This window comes from Hippocampus guttulatus, chromosome 8 (assembly GCF_054856545.1).
Source record: "Hippocampus guttulatus isolate MCC_2025c chromosome 8, RoL_Hgut_1.0, whole genome shotgun sequence".
Classification (NCBI taxonomy): Eukaryota; Metazoa; Chordata; class Actinopteri; order Syngnathiformes; family Syngnathidae; genus Hippocampus; species Hippocampus guttulatus.
Window position 1 is genome coordinate 19,565,943 of NC_141268.1, and position 21,786 is coordinate 19,587,728.

Below are 21,786 nucleotides of genomic sequence, written 5' to 3' on the forward strand. Positions count from 1 at the left end.
GTAAAAAAAATAAAAATAAAACAATGTGGAGAAAACCAAGCCATACGAATCAAATCAATCCAAAGAGTTAGCGGAGGTTTTCCCCTGGGCGCCGTCTCCTGGGCTTGCGTGACGCGAAGCAGGATCTCTGAGTCTCATCAAGGTGCCTGCGGAACTTGTCGTCGCGGAGGCCGTAGACCACAGGGCTGAGGAAACGGGGCAGGATGTTGACCAGCAGGTAGTTCACATAGCGGATCTCCCCAATGTGGCCTGGGAACACCAGCATCAGCAGCAGCTCCACGCCGGGCGACACGTAGGACAGCAGGCACATGGCCAGCTGGACGCCGTGCAGCAGGACCGTGTTGCGGGCCCTCTCGGCCAGACACTTCTGGGCTGAGGCGCAGCGCGCCGCCATCAGAATCTTGATGTAGGTGAACAGCAGCGTGAGCAAGACGCACAGGAAATACAAGCAATCAAAAGCGATGCGCTTGTACATCATGACGGGACTCGGAAAGACGTTGGCGCGCAGGCAGAAGACGTAGCCCAGGAAATAGCCCGGGGGCTCATTAGCCAGGGTCACAAAGAGGTCGGTGATGTCAGGGGCCACGCTGACGAACCAGATGAGCAGCACGGTCAGGTAGGCCCTCCGGACCGTGCACATCTGATGGTGCCTCAGAGGCCTGCAGATGGCCACGTAGCGCTCCAACGCCATGGCGGCCAGATTGAGCGGCGTGTTCCTGGTGCTGAACACTGTGAGCAGGATGAACACGCAGCACAGGGACACGCGGATGCGGAACACGATGTAGCTGAGCAGGAACAGGGTGATGCTGAAACTCAGCTGAGCGCTGTCGTTGATCACCATGTGGATGAACAGGATGTAGCGGGGCTCCTCGTGAAATGTCTGCGCCGTCCCCGACAACAACATCAGTAGCGATATCAGTGTTATTGTCAACAACCACATCAACATGATGACGACAAAATAGACGCATAAAGACATTGAGACATTTCGATCCTAGGACCGTCTATTCTTAATATGATTAATCACCGTCTCCTCTGGCACCCGACCTACAGCTTTTAATACAACCGTCATTGGACATTCAAGTCCTTTCTGCACTGCGCTCGCTCAGTGTGAAAGAAAGACAGTTTTGGGGTTTTGTGTGTGTGTGTGTGTGTGTGTGTGTGTGTGTACCTGGTGCTTGAAGAAGGTGACGAGCAAGGAGGCATTGATATATGTGAGCAAGACCCACAGAACAACCACAAGGAAGTTTTTCACCATTGCAGAGACAAAACTGTCCCTCAAAACCACCTAAGACACACACACATACACACACACACACACACACGCACACACACACACACACACACACACGAAATGGTGGACAGGCAAAAGTGCAGGATGTAGCCTAGTCAAGAAACAAAAAAAAACCTAAAGCAAATATGACTTTTGGAATAAGATATACTCAAATGACCAAAGTCACCTAAAAAAATAAGATCAAAATAACCGACAAAAAACAGAAATAAACTCACTCACTCACTCATTCACTCACTCACTCAGTCAGTCACTCAACTGGGAACATGACAAGACAGAAGCAGACGCAACAAGCAGCGACAGAACAAAGGATCCAACTCAGACGAGAGCAGACGAGAGCAGGGAACCAAATGCGAGCAAACTGACGACGAGACAACGAGGAGAACACGAATGGCGTAGGGAGCTGATTGGAAAACACGAGAGGCCGGCAAGATGAGAACAACTGCGCACACAGACAACACAGGAACAAAAGGATGGAGAAATGGTGGCTTCAATAAAATCAAAAACACAGACTATGATTCATGATGGTGTTACTTGGAATCTTTGTACACACACACACATACATATATATATATATATATATATATATATATATATATATATATATACATATGCACACACATACACACACACGCACACATACATGAAAATCTGAAAGCGAAGTTGTGAGTGTGACTGTTACCTGCGGTGGCAAGGTCGCGTTGTCTGAAGAGTTCATGCTGCTGGAGAAGGTAGAAGAACAAATATGCTATCAAAGATGAAGTGAAAATCAACTATGCCTCATCATTAAGAACCACGGCAATCGTTCACCACCCATAAAGGGACTTGATCATGATCCCAATGAAAGATGGTGAACGGCAAAGAAACATTTGTGCGTCCATGCGTGTTTATAAGGGAAAAAAAGTGGCCGGTGTGATGTCACACGTAGGGCGGGTGCAGCCTCCTTCTCAGCAGCGGCATGTGCCTGCAATCACAATATTATTTCGACACAATATGTGACACAATATTATTTTGAGACGGCAGATTGAAATTCATCAACAAACAGCAGATCGCCACGGCAACAGGTTGTGACAAAATAAAACGCTTTCAACAACATTTTGGCTTAAAAACACTCAGACGAAACACAAAATTTCAAGACGATTAAATAAATTCTCTAGGATGAGTTTGTTAAAATAGTAAAAGGCCCAAAATGGCGCCGAATTCCAAAATAGTCAAAATGACGGACTTCCCGTTCGATTTAGCAGACGACACCAAAGGGTTTTTGTTGGTCTTGGGCTGTTGCATATGCCTCTCAATTCTCACAGATCTTGGTGTGAAACATACAACCGGAAATGCTTGGTGAAAAAAATCTGTAGGAGGCGATTCTGAGCCATTTGTTGAAAATCGCACAAGAAATATCTAAAATAATGATTTTTATCCCTGCAAAGTTTCATCAGTTTTTACCCACTCACACTCAAAAACAGCATAATTTGTCTTTGAAGGAGTGCATTGTGTTTGTGGATACATGCACACGCACACAAAAAGAATAAATTGTGTTTTCATCATGTCCAGTATTTTTTTTAATTTATTTTTTTTGGAGAGAGAACAAAGCATAATATTACAAGTGTGTGTGGAGATGTTGACATTTATTTTATTTTCTGAGTTCATTTACAAACTTGAGCTCATGTTTTCAACCGTTTAAAATGTGTTTTTCTTTCATAATACTAAATTCTCAATAAATATTGGTAGGTCAGCAAAAAAATCAAACTATTGTAAAACAGTTGTAAAGTGCAAAGGCCTTTTTGCAATTCATTATTTATTGTTGTAAGCCTTCGCCCGGGTACACCCATAAAGATTTTTTGAATCTGAAGAGATTTTTTTATTAACTTTGAAAGACCTGACAATTAAAGATCCATCCATCCATCCATTTTCCGAACCGCTTGATCCTCACTAGGGTCGCGGGGGGTGCTGGAGCCTATCCCAGCCGTCTTCGGGCAGTAGGCGGGGGACACCCTGAATCAGTTGCCAGCCAATCGCAGGGCACACAGAGACAACCATCCACGCCCACACTCACACCTAGGGACAATTTAGAGCGTCCAATCAGCCTGCCATGCATGTTTTTGGAATGTGGGAGGAAACCGGAGCACCCGGAGAAAACCCACGCAGGCCCTGGGGAGAACATGCAAACTCCACACAGGGAGGCCGGAGCTGGAATCGAACCCGGTACCTCTGCACTGTGAAGCCGACGTGCTAACCACTGGACTACCGGGCCGCCCTACAATTAAAGATAAAAAATAAAATAAAAACGGGGCATTTAATAGTTTTGGTCTGTGTGTGTGTGTGGTGTGAGGGTGGGTGCGGGGGGGGGGGGGGGGGCTGGAATAATATCACCACAAAGCACCACACACAAAGGTCCCCTTCCACTCGTGTGTAATCACACGTGATCTCACGAGTGATCTCACGAAGAAGAAGAGAGCCTTCCGGATATGTGCCAATGTTACCCGAGTGTTTCCGAAAATGGCCGGAGCATTGTAAAATAATCAGGGACATCTAGCGTTAAAAACAGATTGAAACGGCGCTGTTGGAGTACATTCTGCACTCCTACTTTCCTGCGCTTGGGTCCATCACGTTCCCCTTCACGCCAATGCCAGCAAAGCCCACTCCCGTGGCACTTCCTGTTGCTACATAATGTTGTTAAGAGGCCTATGATTGTGTTCATGTTGGGTTCTGTTCTTGTATTTTGATGGTCTGACCTTTTTTTGGGGGGGGTGGGCTGCCAGATCAGGATGAGTCACCGTGCGGTGCAGTCCTGCAGATGAGGTAGTGTTTGAGGTACTTCCTGAAGCACTTGTCCCTCACACCATATATGATGGGGCTGATGGAGCGGGGCAGGATCTGCACCACGATGTAGCAGGCAAAGAGTGAGTCTGAGTAGTTTTTGGGGAAGACGCGCAGTAGCGCGTCCTTGACCAGAGGCGCAGCATAAATGGTCATACACAGCAGAACCTGAACGCCGTGCAGGACGATGGTCCTCCGAGCCTTCTTGGCATCCTTGCTGGCCGTTTGGGCCGTGAACAGGATCTTGAAGTACGTGAAGAAGATGACTGACCACACTATGACCAGGTAGATGATGTAGGTGATGTCCCGCTTTTGGGTCAACATCGGGCTGGGGAAGGCCGTCTCTCGGAGGCAGAAAATTTGGGACGAGAAGAAGTCCGGTCGTTTGGTGGCCAACGTGACAAAGAGGTCCGGGAAGGCGGAGGTGACGCTAATGGTGAAAATCAAGGCGATGAGGAGCAGAGTCCTCCTGACCGTGCAGATGCGGGCGTGGTGAAGCGGAAGACGCACGGCCACATAGCATTCGCCCGCCATGCACGCCAGGATGAGGGGCGTGTTCTCGGTGGTGATGATGGCCATTAGGATGAAAGGGGCGCACGATAGCGCGGTGATCTTGTAGAGGGCGTAGCTGATGACAAACAGGGCGATGCCCACGCTCATCTGGATCATGTCGTTCACAACCAGGGTGAAAAAAAGGATGTAGCGTGGGTTGTAGTAGAAGATCTGGAAGACAGCGAGTTGGAACAAGTTGACGCTCGATCGTAGTTCAGCCGAACAGCACAAAGGGGGCCAACATCCATCCAATCATTCATTTTCTAATCCGCTTATTCTCATGAAGGTCGCGGAGCGTGTTGGAGCCTATCGCAGCTGTCTTCGGGCAGTAGGCAGGGTACACTCTGAACTGGTTGCCAGCCAATCACAGAGGGGACAAAAAGCCAAAGTCACAACATTATCAATCTCGCATACACCTCACCAAACGGTGTGTTCCTCAAGGCTCTATTCTCGGCCTTGTCCTTCTTTTCTCACTTGGTCCAATATCCAGAAAAAAAATGTTCGGAATTGCACTGTACGCAGATGCCACCCACCCAAACCCTTAAGCCTGTCCCTGAAAGCCTTGTGGAAACCACAACCTGCTTTACGTTCAACTTCCTCCAATTAAATATCACTTAAAACTGAGCTTTTGACACTCAGAAGACAACCAACCTAAAAATCTAAACACCAAATGCCCCCTCAGAGGGTGTTCTTCAAGGCTCTGTTCTCAGCCTTGTCTTCAATTCAATTTGATTTTATTTATATCGCGCCACATCACAACAAAAGTTGACTGCGGGCACTTTAAACATGGAGCAGGTTTACTACCTGGTGCTTGCAGAAGGTGTACATGAGGCTGGCGTTGATGTAGTTGATGGACAGTCCCATGGCGAGCAACACCACATTCTTGACCACCGCTTTGCCGAGCGAGTCTCGGTACTGGATGACCACGCTCGTGTTGGCCAAGGCAGCGTCCCCCATCTTGACATACGCACGCACACTAACAATAACAGCGGAATAGATTATTAAACATAAGAGTCATTCCAAAATGTGGAGGGTGGGTCACAATTCAAACTTTGATCCAGGTAAAATCTTGTAAATCAATTGATGGAGTAGGCTAGTGTAACAGTATACTAAGCATTTGTGACAGAAATCTGGTACAAGTTGTTGTAAAAACTTCACACGTTGAACATCTTTCCTGCTTCAAACTTAGAAAAGGATATTCTGGGACAAAAAATATCAAATTTATCACAAAGAAATAATCACATAGAAAGCATATGGATTTGATTACAAGGTAACGAGACAAAAGTGAACGTAAGGCATATTAAGACCAAGTATAATATCATTCATTGGAACAATAAAATAAACCTGCCATTTGACTTCATCACCCTCTCTGCAGAAAATCAAGATAGGAAATGAATTAAGATGTAAAGCCGATCAGGGAAAAAAGATAACCAGAACAAGAAGAATAAAATAAGCAAACTGAGAAATGACACATCAAGAAATACACTTCATGAACACTGGGCAGGCAAAGAAAAAAAACAAACACACACTTCTTTCAATCACTGTGTTATTAGTTACTATTATTATTATTTTATCACTAATATGATTGGTGTCAGTCTCAAGTTGAAACAATAATAACGATAATATAGATATGTGTGGACCACAACCTGTTTCAAGCACAAGATAAGAATTTAATAATAATTATTATAATATAATAATATTAATAGTAATAATATAGTGAAATGAGACATCCAGATGTTTCCGTAATATGCAGCGACCCGGGAGGGCTAAAATGAAGACACCACTCTTATGCAAATATGAATCATAAACTACTGCAACATAACTCCCAAACTCCAAATATATGGCATTTATTTGCAGCAAATGAAAACCGAAAAATACCACCCCCCCAATAAAAAAGACCTAGGTTTTTATTTTCTTTTTCTTTAAAGATGTATCATACATTTCCGCGACGTGTATAGAAGAAGACTAAAAGATGAAGCGGATACTCACCCGTGTCAGGACGCACCTCTGACCCCCCCGCCTGCCCGCCAGACATCTTTTATAGCCGAAAGCCACACACACATACACACACTCGAGTGTGTTGTCATCGACAGGGTGACATGAAGAATGACGTGTTCCCTCATGAGATCCGCCACGCGATTTACATGGCGGCTGCTTTGCGTTGGCTCGGCGCCAGTTTGTCAGCGGATTAGGTGTGTGGTTATCTGCCATGTCTGAACGTGATTGTTATTAGAACGAATAAGTGTTGTGAAATATGATCGTTGTAGTGAAGTGGTGGTCTTGCGAAGGTCTGAAAATTGCAGCAGCAGCGGGCCTCCGACAGCAAACCAGCATGCCTCAGACTACAACGACTGCTGATAATCACAATAACCACCGCTCCTACACAAGGCTCCAGCACACCCACGACCTGTGCTTCTACTAATGGATGGATGGATGGATGGATGATTTGTATTTGATTTGCTTCAGTCACGGTTGTCGACTGGTTAGCACCTCCGCCTCACAGTGGACAGAGGTGCACCGTTCGAATCTGGCTTCGGGCTTCCTATGTGGAGTTTGCATGTTCTCCCCGGGCCTGCATGGGTTTTCTCTGGGTGCTCCAGTTTCCACCCACATTCCAAAAACATGCCCGACAGGTTAATGGAATACTCTAAATTAGTCCCGAGGTGTGATTGTGACCGCGAATGATTGTTTGTCTATGTGTGCCCTGCGATTGACTGCCAAGCAGTTCAGGGTGTCCTCCGCCTAGTGCCCGAAGACAGCTGGGATCGGTGGTCTCTGCCCAAGTTGAATCTAGTCATGTCTTCCTCGTGTTTTTTGGTCTTCCTCTTTTGTTATTTGGCTGTTTTAAGAACCCAAGTACCGGTACATTGTGTGTTTTGTTCCTTTTGTCAAGCGAAGTCATTCTAACATGCCCCCCCCCCCCCAAAAAACACACACACACACAAAATGCATTTTATAACAATGGTGAAACAAAATCGATAAATTGTTGAATCTGTGGGTGGCACGTCGGACTACTGGCTAGCACGTCCACCTCACAGTACAGAGGTCCGGCACCAGCCTTCCTGTGTGGAGTTTGTATGTTCACCCCGTGCCTGCGTGGGTTTTCTCCAGGTACTCCGGTTTCCTCCCACATTCCGATAAAAATAATGCCTGGTAGTTTAAACGGTGTAATTCGTCATTGTCAGACTCCGGCCTTTGAGGGCCGCTTTCCTGCATGTTTTCCATCTCTCAATGCTGTAGCACACTTGATTCAAATGATGAGCAAGCTTTTCAAGGAAATATAAATCATATATATCATTGCTATACATCATGCTATATAAATCAGCATGTATTGTATTGTAAATGTAACAGGTAAAAGGACAAAGTAGACTCATAAACATTCAGTGAAGTTTAAAGTCCTGGGGGGAAAAATGCTCAAGTACACAATGCAAGTATTTGCACTTTGTGACTTCTTCCCATCCCTGCTAATGAGCTGCTTGCCCTTTTATTTGTCCTCCGTGGATTCATCAAGTCATCCGTTCAATGTTCCTACGAGAATTGACAATCCTTTGAGGAAAAACAACCTGAAAGGTCGCGCGGCGTCTGAGGACTTTTTCCGTTGCCTCCCTAAACTAATGATAATGATGATGACGAAAAATTCTTTCTCCCTTGAGGCTCGCCTTCAGCACAACACAACTTTTTTTTTTCCTCCATGTGGACTGTCAATCAAACAGAAACCCAGGAAGACATTATGTGGCAAAATCTACTTTCAATTTGAATTGCTTGACCTCATCAATCAATAACTCCAGACTGGCTGGATAATGGACATATATGCAAAACGTCACAACATTCAAGTGAATCTAAAGGCTTGTAGCGGAGTAGAGAAATGAAAGAATGGTTTCAACTTGGTGCAGGGACAGCAACCTTCAGATGTCACGCTTTAAATAAAAGGAGCGCGTACCACGCAGAATTCTCAGGATGACCACCCCAAAAACGTTGCACGATGGCTGGATGGATGCACTTGAATAAATAAATTCAAATCTGGCAGCTCTGTTGCTGGAATAGACCATTAAAAAAATACATGATACATTTTACAGAATAAACATGTTCCGAGTCGACCCAGAATAAGAGTTTTAAGTGGTACGTTAAATATCCCTTTTCGGAATGAGCTAACTCTGCTGCTAATTCAATGGAATATTAAATGTTCAGTCGGCACTGCCTTCTTATGTAAGTCTTATGAGAAATGTAAAAAAACTTTGGCCAAAGGTTAAAAAAATAGCAACATTATCAATGCCACAGCTGGAAAATTTAAACCCAAGTCTAAAATATGTTTTCATTAATTGAGTAGACAGTTTGATTTAAATTCAACAGAGAAATATTCTTTGAACGTATTTGGATTTGAAAATTTGTCAACGTAAACAAAATAGCAACAAAATATGAATATAAATTTCTACTGTTTACGTTTTGATTCTGTACTGATCAGACAGCTTCTTGTCAATGTTGTCAACACACATTTTTAACGGTGTGCGATTCGAAGTAGTCGGCGTGGAAAACGCCGATCTCACTCGCACGTCACTTGTGGGCCCGTCTGCGCACGCGCGAGTTTGACGATCATCCATCTTGGGCTATAAAAGATGGCTGACGGGCGGGAACGGGGTCACAGGTGAATCCACCTGACACGGGTGAGTCTTGTCTTGTCTTTTTTTTCTTCGCCTGCGCACGCGCCCCTACACGACACATCTTTATGAACATCTACATTCTATTTTCTGATGATATGATTGCCCCACAGCTCGTGTGATGTCAATGACGTGCTTCGCATTGCTTGCCGTGCTTTCCAAATTACGTTGTGGTGAGCGTTTCGTGCGGGGTCATCATCCGTGACGTCGTTTATCTGTTAACGTACGTCTCGTCGTGACAAATGCCGTCGAGCGACAGAAGAACGCCCAGCTGCTCCGTTCGGTGGTCAAATTGAGCTGCCGGCGCAACACGAGGAGTCCTCATCCCTGGCAAGGTTTTTTTTTTTTTCAACCGAACAGGGCCGTCCGTGTTCGCATTTCTTCTCATGTTACATCGTCTTGATTTGGGCAGGTCACTGTCAGAATTCTGCAATTGACCGTAAAATAATGTTCAACAAAATCCTCCATTGAAAACGAATGTTGTGCTTTGTTTGTTGGTAGGCGGCGACATGAGCGGAATCGCATCGGCCAACGCCAGCGCCGTCATTCAATACCGAGACTCGCTCGGCAAAGCGGTGGCCAAGAACCTGCTGGTGCTCGCCATGGGACTGTCCATCAACTACATCAACGTCGGCCTCATGTACACCTTCTGCAAGCACCAGGTTGGACAGCGTCTTGGACTTGGGTGGCCTTTTGACTTTGAGCGGGCCTGTCATTAGAGTTCCTACCGTTTTGGTGTAAATAATTACAAGTAAATATGTCAAGTTTTTTTTTTTTTCACATTCATCTTGTTGCATCTGAAATTTGTGAACAAAAGCGACCGGGATTACAAGAGCGTGTGAAATTACAGGTCACACTGGATCTCTCAGGATTCTCATGTAATTTGATCAATGACACTGACGACATACCCCGCTTAATTTCCTTTTGGAAATCAATGAATTTTACTCGTCAGGTTATTTTAATTATTGGCAGTTATCATTCAATTGATTGAATGATAACTTTCACTGAACATTCGGCAAGCCTCCTCGCTGCCCATCTTCAAAACTCACTTGTATTCTTTGGCATTCGACTCGGCATGACTTAGATTGTTCTTGGTTTTACTGTTTGGTGCTTTCTACCGCCTTTATTACCGATTTGTCTTACTGTTTATTGTGCATGTTAAATTGCTCCATGTACAGCACTTTGTATGCAGCGATGGCTGTTTGAAAGTGCTCTATAAATACAGTTGACTTGATTCAAAGAAAAACGACCTTTTATGGGTTTTCAGCGAAGCTAGGATTGCAAGGCACTAGTGCTCTCAAAAAAAAGGGATTGATTTTCCAAAAAAGGAAAACGAGGGGCGTGGAATCCCGAAGAATTTTAACAAAAGTCCAAAATAACAAAAGGGTCAAAGTACGCGCGTCGGACTGCAATACAACAGTGGGCTGAATGCAACGTTCCATGTTCAGATCTTCTACTGGGACCCTCGCTACATCCTGTTCTTCCACTTGGTTCTGAACGACATGATCCAGATGAGCGTGAGCGTCATCCTCTTCGTGATCAGCTACATCCTCTACAGGATCGCCGTGTTTGTGTGCGCCCCCCTCATCCTGATGGCCGCCACCACCAGCGAGAACACTCCCCTCAACCTGGCGTGCATGGCGGCCGAGTGTTACGTGTCCGTGTGCCTTCCGCTTCACCACGCCCGCATCTGCACCGTCAGGAGGACTCTGCTCCTCATCGCCTTGATCTGGACCGCCAGCCTCATCTCCACCCTGCCGGACCTCTTCGTCACGCTGGCCACCGAGCCTCTCGAGTTCTTCTCATCTCGAGTCTTCTGCATCCGCCAGAACGTCTTCCCCAATCCGCTGCTGCTTCGGAAGCAGGAGCTCTCATACATTGGCTACCAGTTGCTTGTGTGGTCGGTCATCTTCTTCACATACTTCAAGATCCTCTTTGCGGTCCAGTCGGTCAGCAAGGACGCCAAGAAGGCTCGGAGGACCGTCGTCCTACACAGCGTTCAGCTTCTGCTGTGCATGAGCACGTATGTGGCTCCACACCTCCAGGAAGCTTTGCTCGGCTGGTTCCCCGAGAACTCCCCGGACACGCTGTTCGCCTGCTATCTCATCATTCAGGTCCTTCCCCGCGCCATCAGCCCCATGATTTACGGCGTGAGGGACAAGTGCTTCAGGAAGTACCTCAAACACTACCTGATCTGCAAGAGTGGCACTGACTCTGCGGAAATGACAAGCAAGAACAACGAAACAGACGCCAGGAGCGAGAACAAAGACCGATGGCGCGAACAGCAACAAAGCCGCTAACCGGATGAAAAACGCCGACTACATTCTCCCGCCCGCTGCCGTCGACTGGAACGGACCTCCCCCTCGGACTGGCGTCGAAGACGTCGGGACCCAACTTTTTTTCCGGGTATTGTCGAGTGACGGCCGTGATGCGAGCCCGAGGGTACTTTTTCCAGTCATGTAGACTGAAGAAAGAAAAGCTAAGAGTCCAAAACATTGGAGTGTTACAGTCGAGGCTTGTCTGGATTGGCGCCGTTTTAATATTGGCTTGATGTAAATTGTTTATCAAGGTATTATGCATCATCTCCCGCATTAAATATATATTATTGCAACTGCGGTTAATTGTTGTCTTTTTCAAAATATGGAAATGCTCCCCAAAACATTTTGAGGGGGGAAAAAAATTCATGTTCCTATGCAGGGGTCGGCAACCAAAATACTCAAATGGCCTTTTTGCCTCCCATGAGAAAATAAAAATCCACACAGGGCGCCACCGATCATAGAAAGTGATGATGTTAAAACTGCATGTACATTATCATTGTTGTCTTTTGACCAGTATCTAGAAAATGGCGTGTTGCATTTATGAAATTAATACACTGCATCAAAGAACATGAAATTTAATTTCTGCATAAAGCATAAAAAAAAAACTTTCAAACTCTAAACAGTCACTTGGTTGAAGCTTTCAAATAAAATAGTCAACGTCTGCTTGAGTCTTTGCATTTCTGAAATTCAAGCATAACTTGAGTTGCACACCCGCAGCCAACCAAACGGTTTGTTCAGGAGCATATTTCTGGCTTTCAGTTGTTGCTTCATCTGGTCTAACTTTGAATCGTTGATGTACCAGCCGGCCAAGGTACAAATGAGAATCAACGCCAAGCCCACGAAGCAGCAAAAACCTCGCCCCGGCACCCAGGACGTGACGTTGCATTTGGAGGCCTCTTCTTTTGCAGGAGCGTCGTACAACACGCTGACAGAAAGAGAAAAGAAATGCTCGGGATTGGACGCATGGGAATGCCGGGAGCGCGGCGAGGAATGAGCACAGTGAAGAACCTGGAAAGTCAAGGGCCTAGCTCACTGCTGGAGACGGGAGAACAAAATATGGCTGCAGGCCGCTGACGTACTATGTGTGTGTGTGTGTATATGTACTGTATATATAGTGTATATATATATATATTTTTTTTCCCCTTTACCATTGCTCACCAAATTTCACTGCTTACAATACTGAAAGCTGAGATTTGTGCTGTCGTGTGTCTGTGATTATATTTTGAGGGGCGGTTGTGTTGTATTATATCGTTAGGATGATTTCAAGACGGCGCCGCGAGAGTGGCTGCCTTTGCGGCAAGTCCGATACTTTTTGTTCTCCTACTTCCTTTCATAACTTTGCTGCTGAAAATTGGGAATTTCTACATTGTGAGACAAATAAAGGTTTTTCTTATTCTTATTCTTTAAATGGCCACCGTCACCTCTTCGTGACACGCTGACACACCCGTGTAATTAAGAGACCTTTATACCCTGGAAATGGATCATCGTAAACAAAATAGCAACAAAATATGAATGTAAATTTCTACTGTTTACTTTTTGATTCTGTACTGATCAGACAGCTTCTTGTCAATGTTGTCAACACACATTTTTAACGGTGTGCGATTCGAAGTAGTCGGCGTGGAAAACGCCGATCTCACTCGCACGTCACTTGTGGGCCCGTCTGCGCACGCGCGAGTTTGACGATCATCCATCTTGGGCTATAAAAGATGGCTGACGGGCGGGAACGGGGTCACAGGTGAATCCACCTGACACGGGTGAGTCTTGTCTTGTCTTTTTTTTCTTCGCCTGCGCACGCGCCCCTACACGACACATCTTTATGAACATCTACATTCTATTTTCTGATGATATGATTGCCCCACAGCTCGTGTGATGTCAATGACGTGCTTCGCATTGCTTGCCGTGCTTTCCAAATTACGTTGTGGTGGGCGTTTCGTGCGGGGTCATCATCCGTGACGTCGTTTATCTGTTAACGTACGTCTCGTGACAAATGCCGTCGAGCGGCAGAAGAACGGCCAGCTGCTCCGTTCGGTGGTCAAATTGAGCTGCCGGCGCAACACGAGGAGTCCTCATCCCTGGCAAGTTTTTTATTTATTTATTTATTTTTTTCAACCGAACAGGGCCGTCCGTGTTCGCATTTTTTCTCATGTTACATCGTCTTGATTTGGGCAGGTCACTGTCGGAATTCTGCGATTGACCGTAAAATAATGTTCAACAAAATCCTTCATTGAAACCGAAAGTTGTGCTTTGTTTGTTGGTAGGCGGCGACATGAGCGGAATCGCATCGGCCAACGCCAGCGCCGTCATTCAATACCGAGACTCGCTCGGCAAAGCGGTGGCCAAGAACCTGCTGGTGCTCGCCATGGGACTGTCCATCAACTACATCAACGTCGGCCTCCTGTACACCTTCTGCAAGCACCAGGTTGGACACCGTCTTGGACTTCGGTAGCCCTTTGACTTTGAGCGGGGCTGTCATTAGAGTTCCTACCGTACATATGTGCAAGTTTTTTTTTTCACATTCATCTTGTTGCATCTCAAATTGCATCTGAAATTTGTGAACAAAAGCGACCGGGATTTCAAGAGCGTGTGAAATTACAGGTCACACTGGATCTCTCAGGATTCTCATGTAATTTGATCAATGACACTGACGATATACCCCGCTTAATTTCCTTTTGGAAATCAACGAATTTTACTCGTCAGGTTATTTTAATTATTGGCAGTTATCATTCAAAGAAAAACAACATTTTATGGGTTTGCAGGGAAGCTAGGATTCCAAGGCACTAGTGCTCTCAAAAAAGGGATTGATTTTCCAAAAAAGGAAAACGAGGGGCGTGGAATCCCGAAGAATTTTAACAAAAGTCCAAAATAACAAAAGGGTCAAAGTACGCGCGTTGGACTGCAATACAACAGTGGGCTGACTGCAACTTTCCATGTTCAGATCTTCTACAGCAACCCTCGCTACATCCTGTTCTTCCACTTGGTTCTGAACGACATGATCCAGATGAGCGTGAGCGTCATCCTCTTCGTGATCAGCTACATCCTCTACAGGATCGCCGTGTTTGTGTGCGCCCCCCTCATGCTGATGGCCGCCACCACCAGCGAGAACACTCCCCTCAACCTGGCGTGCATGGCGGCCGAGTGTTACGTGTCCGTGTGCCTTCCGCTTCACCACGCCCGCATCTGCACCGTCAGGAGGACTCTGCTCCTCATCGCCTTGATCTGGACCGCCAGCCTCATCTCCACCCTGCCGGACCTCTTCGTCACGCTGGCCACCGAGCCTCTCGAGTTCTTCTCATCTCGAGTCTTCTGCATCCGCCAGAACGTCTTCCCCAATCCGCTGCTGCTTCGGAAGCAGGAGCTCTCATACATTGGCTACCAGTTGCTTGTGTGGTCGGTCATCTTCTTCACATACTTCAAGATCCTCTTTGCGGTCCAGTCGGTCAGCAAGGACGCCAAGAAGGCTCGGAGGACCGTCGTCCTGCACAGCGTTCAGCTTCTGCTGTGCATGAGCACGTATGTGGCTCCACACCTCGAGAAAGCTTTGCTCGGCTGGTTCCCCGAGAACTCCCCGGACACGCTGTTCGCCTGCTATCTCATCATTCAGGTCCTGCCCCGCGCCATCAGCCCCATGATTTACGGCGTGAGGGACAAGTGCTTCAGGAAGTACCTCAAACACTACCTGATCTGCGAGAGTGGCACCGACTCTGCGGAAATGACAAGCAAGAACAACGAAACAGACGCCAGGAGTGAGAACAAAGACTGATGGCGCCAACAGCAACAAATCCGCTAACCGGATGAAAAACGCCGACTACTGCAAAGCACTTGCGTCTGCATCCAGAGGAGACTGCAATGCTGCTCTCGTCAGTCAGCCACCTCGGGGGCTGACATGTTGACATTCTCCCGCCCGCTGCCGTCGACTGGAACGGACCTCCCCCTCGGGCTGGCGTCGAAGACGTCGGGACCCAACTTTTTTTCCGGGTATTGTCGAGTGACGGCCGTGATGCGAGCCCGAGGGTACTTTTTCCAGTCATGTAGACTGAAGAAAGAAAAGCTAAGAGTCCAAAACATTGGAGTGTTACAGTCGAGGCTTGTCTGGATTGGGGCCGTTTTAATATTGGCTTGATGTAAATTGTTTATCAAGGTATTATGCATCATCTCCCGCATTAAATATATATTATTGCAACTGCGGTTAATTGTTGTCTTTTTCAAAATATGGAAATGCTCTCCAAAACATTTTGAGGGGGAAAAAAAAATTCATGTTCCTATGCAGGGGTCGGCAACCAAAATACTCAAATGGCCTTTTTGCCTCCCATGAGAAAATAAAAATCCACACAGGGCGCCACCGATCATAGAAAGTGATGATGTTAAAACTGCATGTACATTATCATTGTTGTCTTTTGACCAGTATCTAGAAAATGGTGTGTTGCATTTATGAAATTAATACACTGCATCAAAGAACATGAAATTTAATTTCTGCATAAAGCATAAAAAAAAACTTTCAAACTCTAAACAGTCACTTGGTTGAAGCTTTCAAATAAAATAGTCAACGTCTGCTTGAGTCTTTGCATTTCTGAAATTCAAGCATAACTTGAGTTGCACACCCGCAGCCAACCAAACTTTCTGTCATCATTTGAATTCAAAAAGCAACATCAAATACACTTCATAGTTGCAAAATCGGGTTGCCTCGGCGCACAGAGTGGCGGTCAGAGCTGTCATCTCCGGGCAGGGGCGGAGCTAAGCCACAGGCCAACGTTTGCCTCGGGCCACCTTGCGTCAACGGGGAAGAGTTCGATCTTGACATCATTCAACGAGCATAAAAAGCAAAAGAAGGGCAGCGAGGTTCCCAGGGAGCTTTACCGCTTCTCCTTTTCGCAAAAGATGCAAGTTCTGCACAGGTAGCGTTTGCTGGCGCCGCAGGGGAAGGGGTCCCAGTTGCGATCCCAGCTGTCCTCCCCGGCACCCGGCGAGTGCCTGATGGCCACGCAGGAACCTCGCGCGTCCTCACCCGCGCGCCCGCCGTCCGCCTTCCAAAATGAGACATTGGAAAGCGGGCGGTCGTCGGACCACTTGTAGCCGCCGTCTTGGTACGACAAGCCAATCCATGCTTCGTAGTTTGCTCCGACCTTTTCCAGTAAAAGGTTCGTGAGGAACTTCTGCTCGCGGGGGTTGTCGATTTGAGCGAAATCACTGTCCTTTCCCTTACAGTCTCGTTTGGCATCGCTCCATCTTTTTTCTTCGGCGGACAAGGCGTAACAATGTAAATTGTGCCTCACCCAGCCTTCCTTGCAGCACGTCTGGAGTCTCGTTTGATGACCGCTTTTCCCACAAAAGTGTGTGTACATCAAATCGGTGGGCATCTTCAGCCCGTCTGAAAGCTGCCACTGACACTCTTCAATAGCAACTTTCATAGATCGGAGAGCACCGGAGTAAAAGTTCGCCGTGGCCTTGAGTTGTTCAAAGTTGACCTGTAGTCCAGCAATCTTCTTCTGCAGGCTTGAGTGAAGATCAGATGCTGCGTTCACTTTAGTCTCGATTGCGTTCATTTCTTCCCTGAGCTGCTGATACCGCTGCTGGAGAAGGTCCACTTGTCGTTGCGTGCTTTCGATGTTTTTCACTAGTTTGTTCAGGAGCATATTTCGGGCTTTCAGTTGTTGCTTCATCTGGTCTAACTTTGAATCGTTGATGTACCAGCCGGCCAAGGTACAAATGAGAATCAACGCAAAGCCCACGAAGCAGCAAAAACCTCGCCCCGGCACCCAGGACGTGACGTTGCATTTGGAGGCCTCTTCTTTTGCAGGAGCGTCGTACAACACGCTGACAGAAAGAGAAAAGAAATGCTCGGGGTTGGACGCATGGGAATGCCGGGAGCGCGGCGAGGAATGAGCACAGTGAAGAACCTGGAAAGTCAAGGGCCTAGCTCACTGCTGGAGACGGGAGAACAAAATATGGCTGCCGTCCTTGCAGGCCGCTGACGTACTATGTGTGTGTGTGTATATATATATATATATATATCCATCCATCCATCCATTTTCCGAACCGCTTGATCCTCACTAGGGTCGCGGGGGGTGCTGGAGCCTATCCCAGCCATCTCCGGGCAGTAGGCGGGGGACACCCTGAATCAGTTGCCAGCCAATCGCAGGGCACACAGAGACGAACAACCATCCACGCCCACACTCACACCTAGGGACAATTTAGAGCGTCCAATCAGCCTGACATGCATGTTTGTGTGGGAGGAATGTGGGAGGAAACCGGAGCACCCGGAGAAAACCCACGCAGGCCCGGGGAGAACATGCAAACTCCACACAGGGAGGCCGGAGCTGGAATCGAACCCGGTACCTCTGCACTGTGAAGCCGACGTGCTAACCACTCGACTACCGGGCCGCCCTCTCTCTCTCTCTCTCTCTCTCTCTCTCTCTCTCTCTCTCTCTCTCTCTCTCTCTCTCTCTCTCTCTCGCTCTCTCTCTCTATATATATATATATATATATATATATATATATATATATATATATATTTTTTTTTCCCTTTACCATTGCTCACCAGATTTCACTGCTTACAATACTGAAATCTGAGATTTGTGCTGTCGTGTGTCTGTGATTATATTTTGAGGGGCGGTTGTGTTGTATTATATCGTTAGGATGATTTCAAGACGGCGCCGCGAGAGTGGCTGCCTTTGCGGCAAGTCCGATACTTTTTGTTCTCCTACTTACTTCCTTTCATAACTTTGCCGCTGTAAATTGGGAATTTCTCCATTGCGAGAAAAATAAAGGTTTTTCTTATTATTCTTTAAATGGCCACCGTCACCTCTTCGTGACACGCTGACATACCCGTGTAATTAAGAGACCTTTATACCCTGGAAATGGATCAGCTTCCAAACTGTTGCCACCGATAAAACTGGCAGAATGTCACTGCACCACAATACGGTTTATCTGGGTCTGAAGCTGTCAATCATGTAACAAGACATCGGCAGGGGGAAAAAAAAATATTCTGCATCTTACCTTCTGTTTTCCATGAAGTACCTCTAATGATTTATGGTATACACCCACCGAAATAACTTTAGTAAGTTGAACCGGGAAGTTCATGTTGGCCATTGTCATGTTTCGGTTTGTGGCCAACAGGTGGCACTGTGGGGCTTTTCGCTGCAGCTGCACACCTGTTGGTCGTTATGTGATTAGTACCGCTTGTACAAAAGGACTCCCAGCCCGAACACTCATTGTCGGGTCATTGTTTGCTGCAATCAGGTTTGTTTCAGTCATGTTTTGGTTGCTGTTATGTTTTATCTTCAGTCATGATTTTTGTTTGATACTTTGGACTTTGTTGGTTTTGGATTTAGTTTTCGCTATGTTTAATACAATTCATGAAGTACACCCTGCTCCTTCCTCCTGCCTGCTTTTTGGGGTCCACCACCAGCTCGCAAAACGTGACAGCCATTGTTCACCATCCAGAGGTCATTTTCGTATGTATAATTGTTCATTTGTTATCGGGTTTTTCAGCTGAATATCTTTGGAGGAAGGAAGTGAAGGTATTCAAATGTAAAAAAAAAAAAAAATCATACATTTAGAAGTCTTATTTACTTGGTACCAAGCGCTCCAATATGAAACCACGGAGGCCACAACATTCCACAATGTCTTGCGCCAAAGGTATCTATCTCGGGTCCCCAACATGTCTCCGAGCCAGTGAGCTAGACCCCTAAATTCACACATTTGTGTCTCAATATATTTGAAATTATGGAAAATAATTGCTGAAAAGTCTGTTGACTACTGTATGATGGACTCTAGTGACTCCACATCCTAACAGCACTAGTAGCATGGCAAAGTCACTCCACTCTGGCACGACGTGGATCGGTGCCATTTCTCCACTCAAGTATTTCGGCGGGGAGATTGGCAAAGCGAACAGCGTGAACGGAGCTCACCTCATTTCAATGCTGTCGGCACTCAGACGCTTGGGGTCTCCGACACTGAAACCAAGACGGCATGGGTGAGTCCCCCACCAAAGTTTCTTTTCTTTTTTTTTTTTTTTTTTTCTTCCCTTTCCTTAAGTTTGTCACGGTAACCGCGTTCATCACACAAACGCTCTTTAACGTAACTTTTTTTCAATATGCGATTAATGCAGGCCCCATATTTGGGAGAAAAAAATGTGACGGCAGTCCACGTATGAATTGCCCTTGGAGTGACCCCCAAGTGCTCTTTAGACATGGGCGCATTTTATCCGGCGACTCCAGAAAATCGGTCGTGTAAGTTTTAGCTCTGTGAAATATTGATTTACCGGGACTCTTAATTTGAAAAGAAACATTTTCTGTTCCCAAGGTCAAACGCGAAACGTGATTGCCACCTGGTGGTCGAAAAATAACATCAACACAAATCTTTGACACTCCTTCATACAAAGCACTTTTTAAAAACTTTAAATAACCTCATGACTTACTATAAAATTACTGAATCAATGAAATTAAATATCTACTGAAGTTTGTATATGGTACACATATTTGTTTATGAACAAACGTGGAAACATTGAAGATATATGTCAACGATCGTACATTTAGAAAAGATATCAAGCCAGTTAATTCTGGAAAGCGTGGCATTAATTACAACTAAAAATGGCCGGAAGACTGAAAAAGAGAACAGTGTGAAGAGCTCACCTCATTTTAATGCTCTCCACGCTGAGACGCTTGGCGTCTCCAACACTGTGGAATGAAGATGGAATTGATGAGTCGGCAGATGTTGAGTTACATGGATCAAAGTTTGCATTATTTAGATTTTCAAGGCAACCAAACTGTTTATGACAACTTTGTATTTCTCAAGTAAACTCATCTTCCCAGTAATTTAAGTGACCGTCAAAGAAGGCCATGTCATTTTTAGTGTTCCTGGTTTGGTCACGAAGCCCAGAAACTCTTTGGGAAGTTGTTGACGTAGGCCATCTTTTTCCCCCACACGGCGATGTTGCCGTACAGTGGCAGTGGTACCGGTGTTGCCATGAACCGAGCTGGTTTGGGGTCTTGAACCAGGGTCACCTCTGTGACGATCTTAACTACTTGGCCACGGCTGTCCTTCCCCATCCTCGAGCTCACCTCGTTTCCATGCCCTCGGCACTCGGACGCCTGGGTTCCTCGACGCTGAAACCAAAACGGCACGGATGAGCTGACGGCGGCAGCGCATGATTTGGAACAAAGATGGCCGCTGTGGAAACCTTCAAGGATGATGGGTTTTGCAAACGGCCCATATCTGTTGCGTTTTGATTTTTATAAAGTACTGCGTGTGTGAATTTGGCGCTGCCTTCCTTGATCTCTTCTGTACAAAAATAAAAAAAATGGTATCATTCAACTCGATTTTCTGATAACTGTTGAATTAACCATTCATCCATTTTCTAATCGGCTTATCCTCACAAGGGTCCCGGGCGTGCTGGAGCCTATCCCAGCTGTCTTCGGGCAGTAGGCGGGGGACACCCTGAACTTGTTGCCAGCAGATCGTAGGGCACACATAGACGAACAACCCTTCGTGCTCACAATCATACCTCAGGATAATTTAGTATTCAATGCCATGCATGTTTTTGGAATGTGGGAGGAAACGGGAATACCCGGAGAAAACCCACGCATACGCCAACTCCACAGAGGAAGGACGGAGCCCGGATTCGAGCCCAGGGCCTCTGCACTATGAGGCGGACGTGTTATCTCGTCGTCCATCATGCGGCACTCTAATTTTACAATTATTCTTGATAAGATATGAGGAGGAGGATCTCGTGGACTGTTACCTGTCCTCCGCAGCCTCTGTGGCTGGAGCCACGGCTGCCGGTTCATCCACTTGCTGCTCATCAACATTTTCTGGCTCTTCTGTCTGATTGTCCATACCGAAAACAAAACAACCCCCCCTCCCTCCCGCCACCCCCCACCAAACTTTAAAAAAAAAAAAAAAAACACCAAGGCTGCGCTTTACGTCCTGGTCGTCGTGGCGTCATTTACCCGACGCCTTTGCATTGCGTGTGTCTGCCGTCTCGTCAGAGAATGTGCAAGTTGCTGAGTTTTGCCCAATGCCATCTCGTGCAACCGAGCTAGCCGACTTTTTTCAGCGCATGCAAAACGTGTTGTCCGGTACCACATCACCACCCACAAACATGAAGTTATTCGAATCTCCGTCGGCCAATTTTCACAAGCTTGTGAGGTTAATCTGA

At 46.4% G+C, this 21,786-nt stretch overlaps 5 protein-coding genes across 6 annotated transcripts; 2 read left to right on the forward strand and 3 right to left on the reverse strand.

The window, feature by feature from the left end:
• Positions 1–67: 67 nt before the first annotated feature.
• LOC147201699 (odorant receptor 131-2-like) lies at positions 68–2,121 on the reverse strand. The gene is made up of 3 exons (XM_086117414.1): positions 1,971–2,121; positions 1,169–1,285; positions 68–880 (listed from the first exon to the last, which is right to left on the reverse strand). The coding sequence occupies exons 1-3, from the start codon at positions 2,004–2,006 to the stop codon at positions 68–70; spliced, it is 966 nt and encodes a 321-aa protein (XP_085973540.1). The 5' UTR covers positions 2,007–2,121.
• Positions 2,122–4,048: 1,927 nt separating this feature from the next.
• LOC147201700 (odorant receptor 131-2-like) lies at positions 4,049–5,614 on the reverse strand. Its single transcript, XM_086117415.1, has 2 exons — positions 5,462–5,614; positions 4,049–4,828 (listed from the first exon to the last, which is right to left on the reverse strand). Exons 1-2 carry the CDS (start codon positions 5,612–5,614, stop codon positions 4,049–4,051), a joined length of 933 nt encoding a protein of 310 aa, XP_085973541.1.
• A 3,648-nt stretch (positions 5,615–9,262) lies between these two features.
• On the forward strand, positions 9,263–11,923 carry LOC147201701 (odorant receptor 131-2-like). Its single transcript, XM_086117924.1, has 3 exons — positions 9,263–9,318; positions 9,814–9,974; positions 10,761–11,923. The coding sequence occupies exons 2-3, from the start codon at positions 9,822–9,824 to the stop codon at positions 11,610–11,612; spliced, it is 1,005 nt and encodes a 334-aa protein (XP_085974050.1). The 5' UTR covers positions 9,263–9,318; positions 9,814–9,821; the 3' UTR covers positions 11,613–11,923.
• A 1,405-nt stretch (positions 11,924–13,328) lies between these two features.
• Positions 13,329–15,390, forward strand: LOC147201702 (odorant receptor 131-2-like). Of its 2 annotated transcripts, XM_086118065.1 has the most exons (3): positions 13,329–13,384; positions 13,889–14,049; positions 14,566–15,390. In XM_086118065.1, exons 2-3 carry the CDS (start codon positions 13,897–13,899, stop codon positions 15,388–15,390), a joined length of 978 nt encoding a protein of 325 aa, XP_085974191.1. In that variant the 5' UTR covers positions 13,329–13,384; positions 13,889–13,896. The 2 variants fall into 2 exon arrangements, with proteins under 2 accessions (XP_085974191.1, XP_085974192.1); XM_086118066.1 differs by lacking the exon at positions 13,329–13,384 and having other exon boundaries at positions 13,765–14,049.
• A 98-nt stretch (positions 15,391–15,488) lies between these two features.
• Positions 15,489–21,464, reverse strand: LOC147201703 (uncharacterized). The gene is made up of 6 exons (XM_086117423.1): positions 21,370–21,464; positions 20,690–20,734; positions 20,261–20,305; positions 19,538–19,582; positions 16,485–17,441; positions 15,489–15,663 (listed from the first exon to the last, which is right to left on the reverse strand). The coding sequence occupies exons 1-6, from the start codon at positions 21,462–21,464 to the stop codon at positions 15,489–15,491; spliced, it is 1,362 nt and encodes a 453-aa protein (XP_085973549.1).
• Positions 21,465–21,786: the final 322 nt, after the last annotated feature.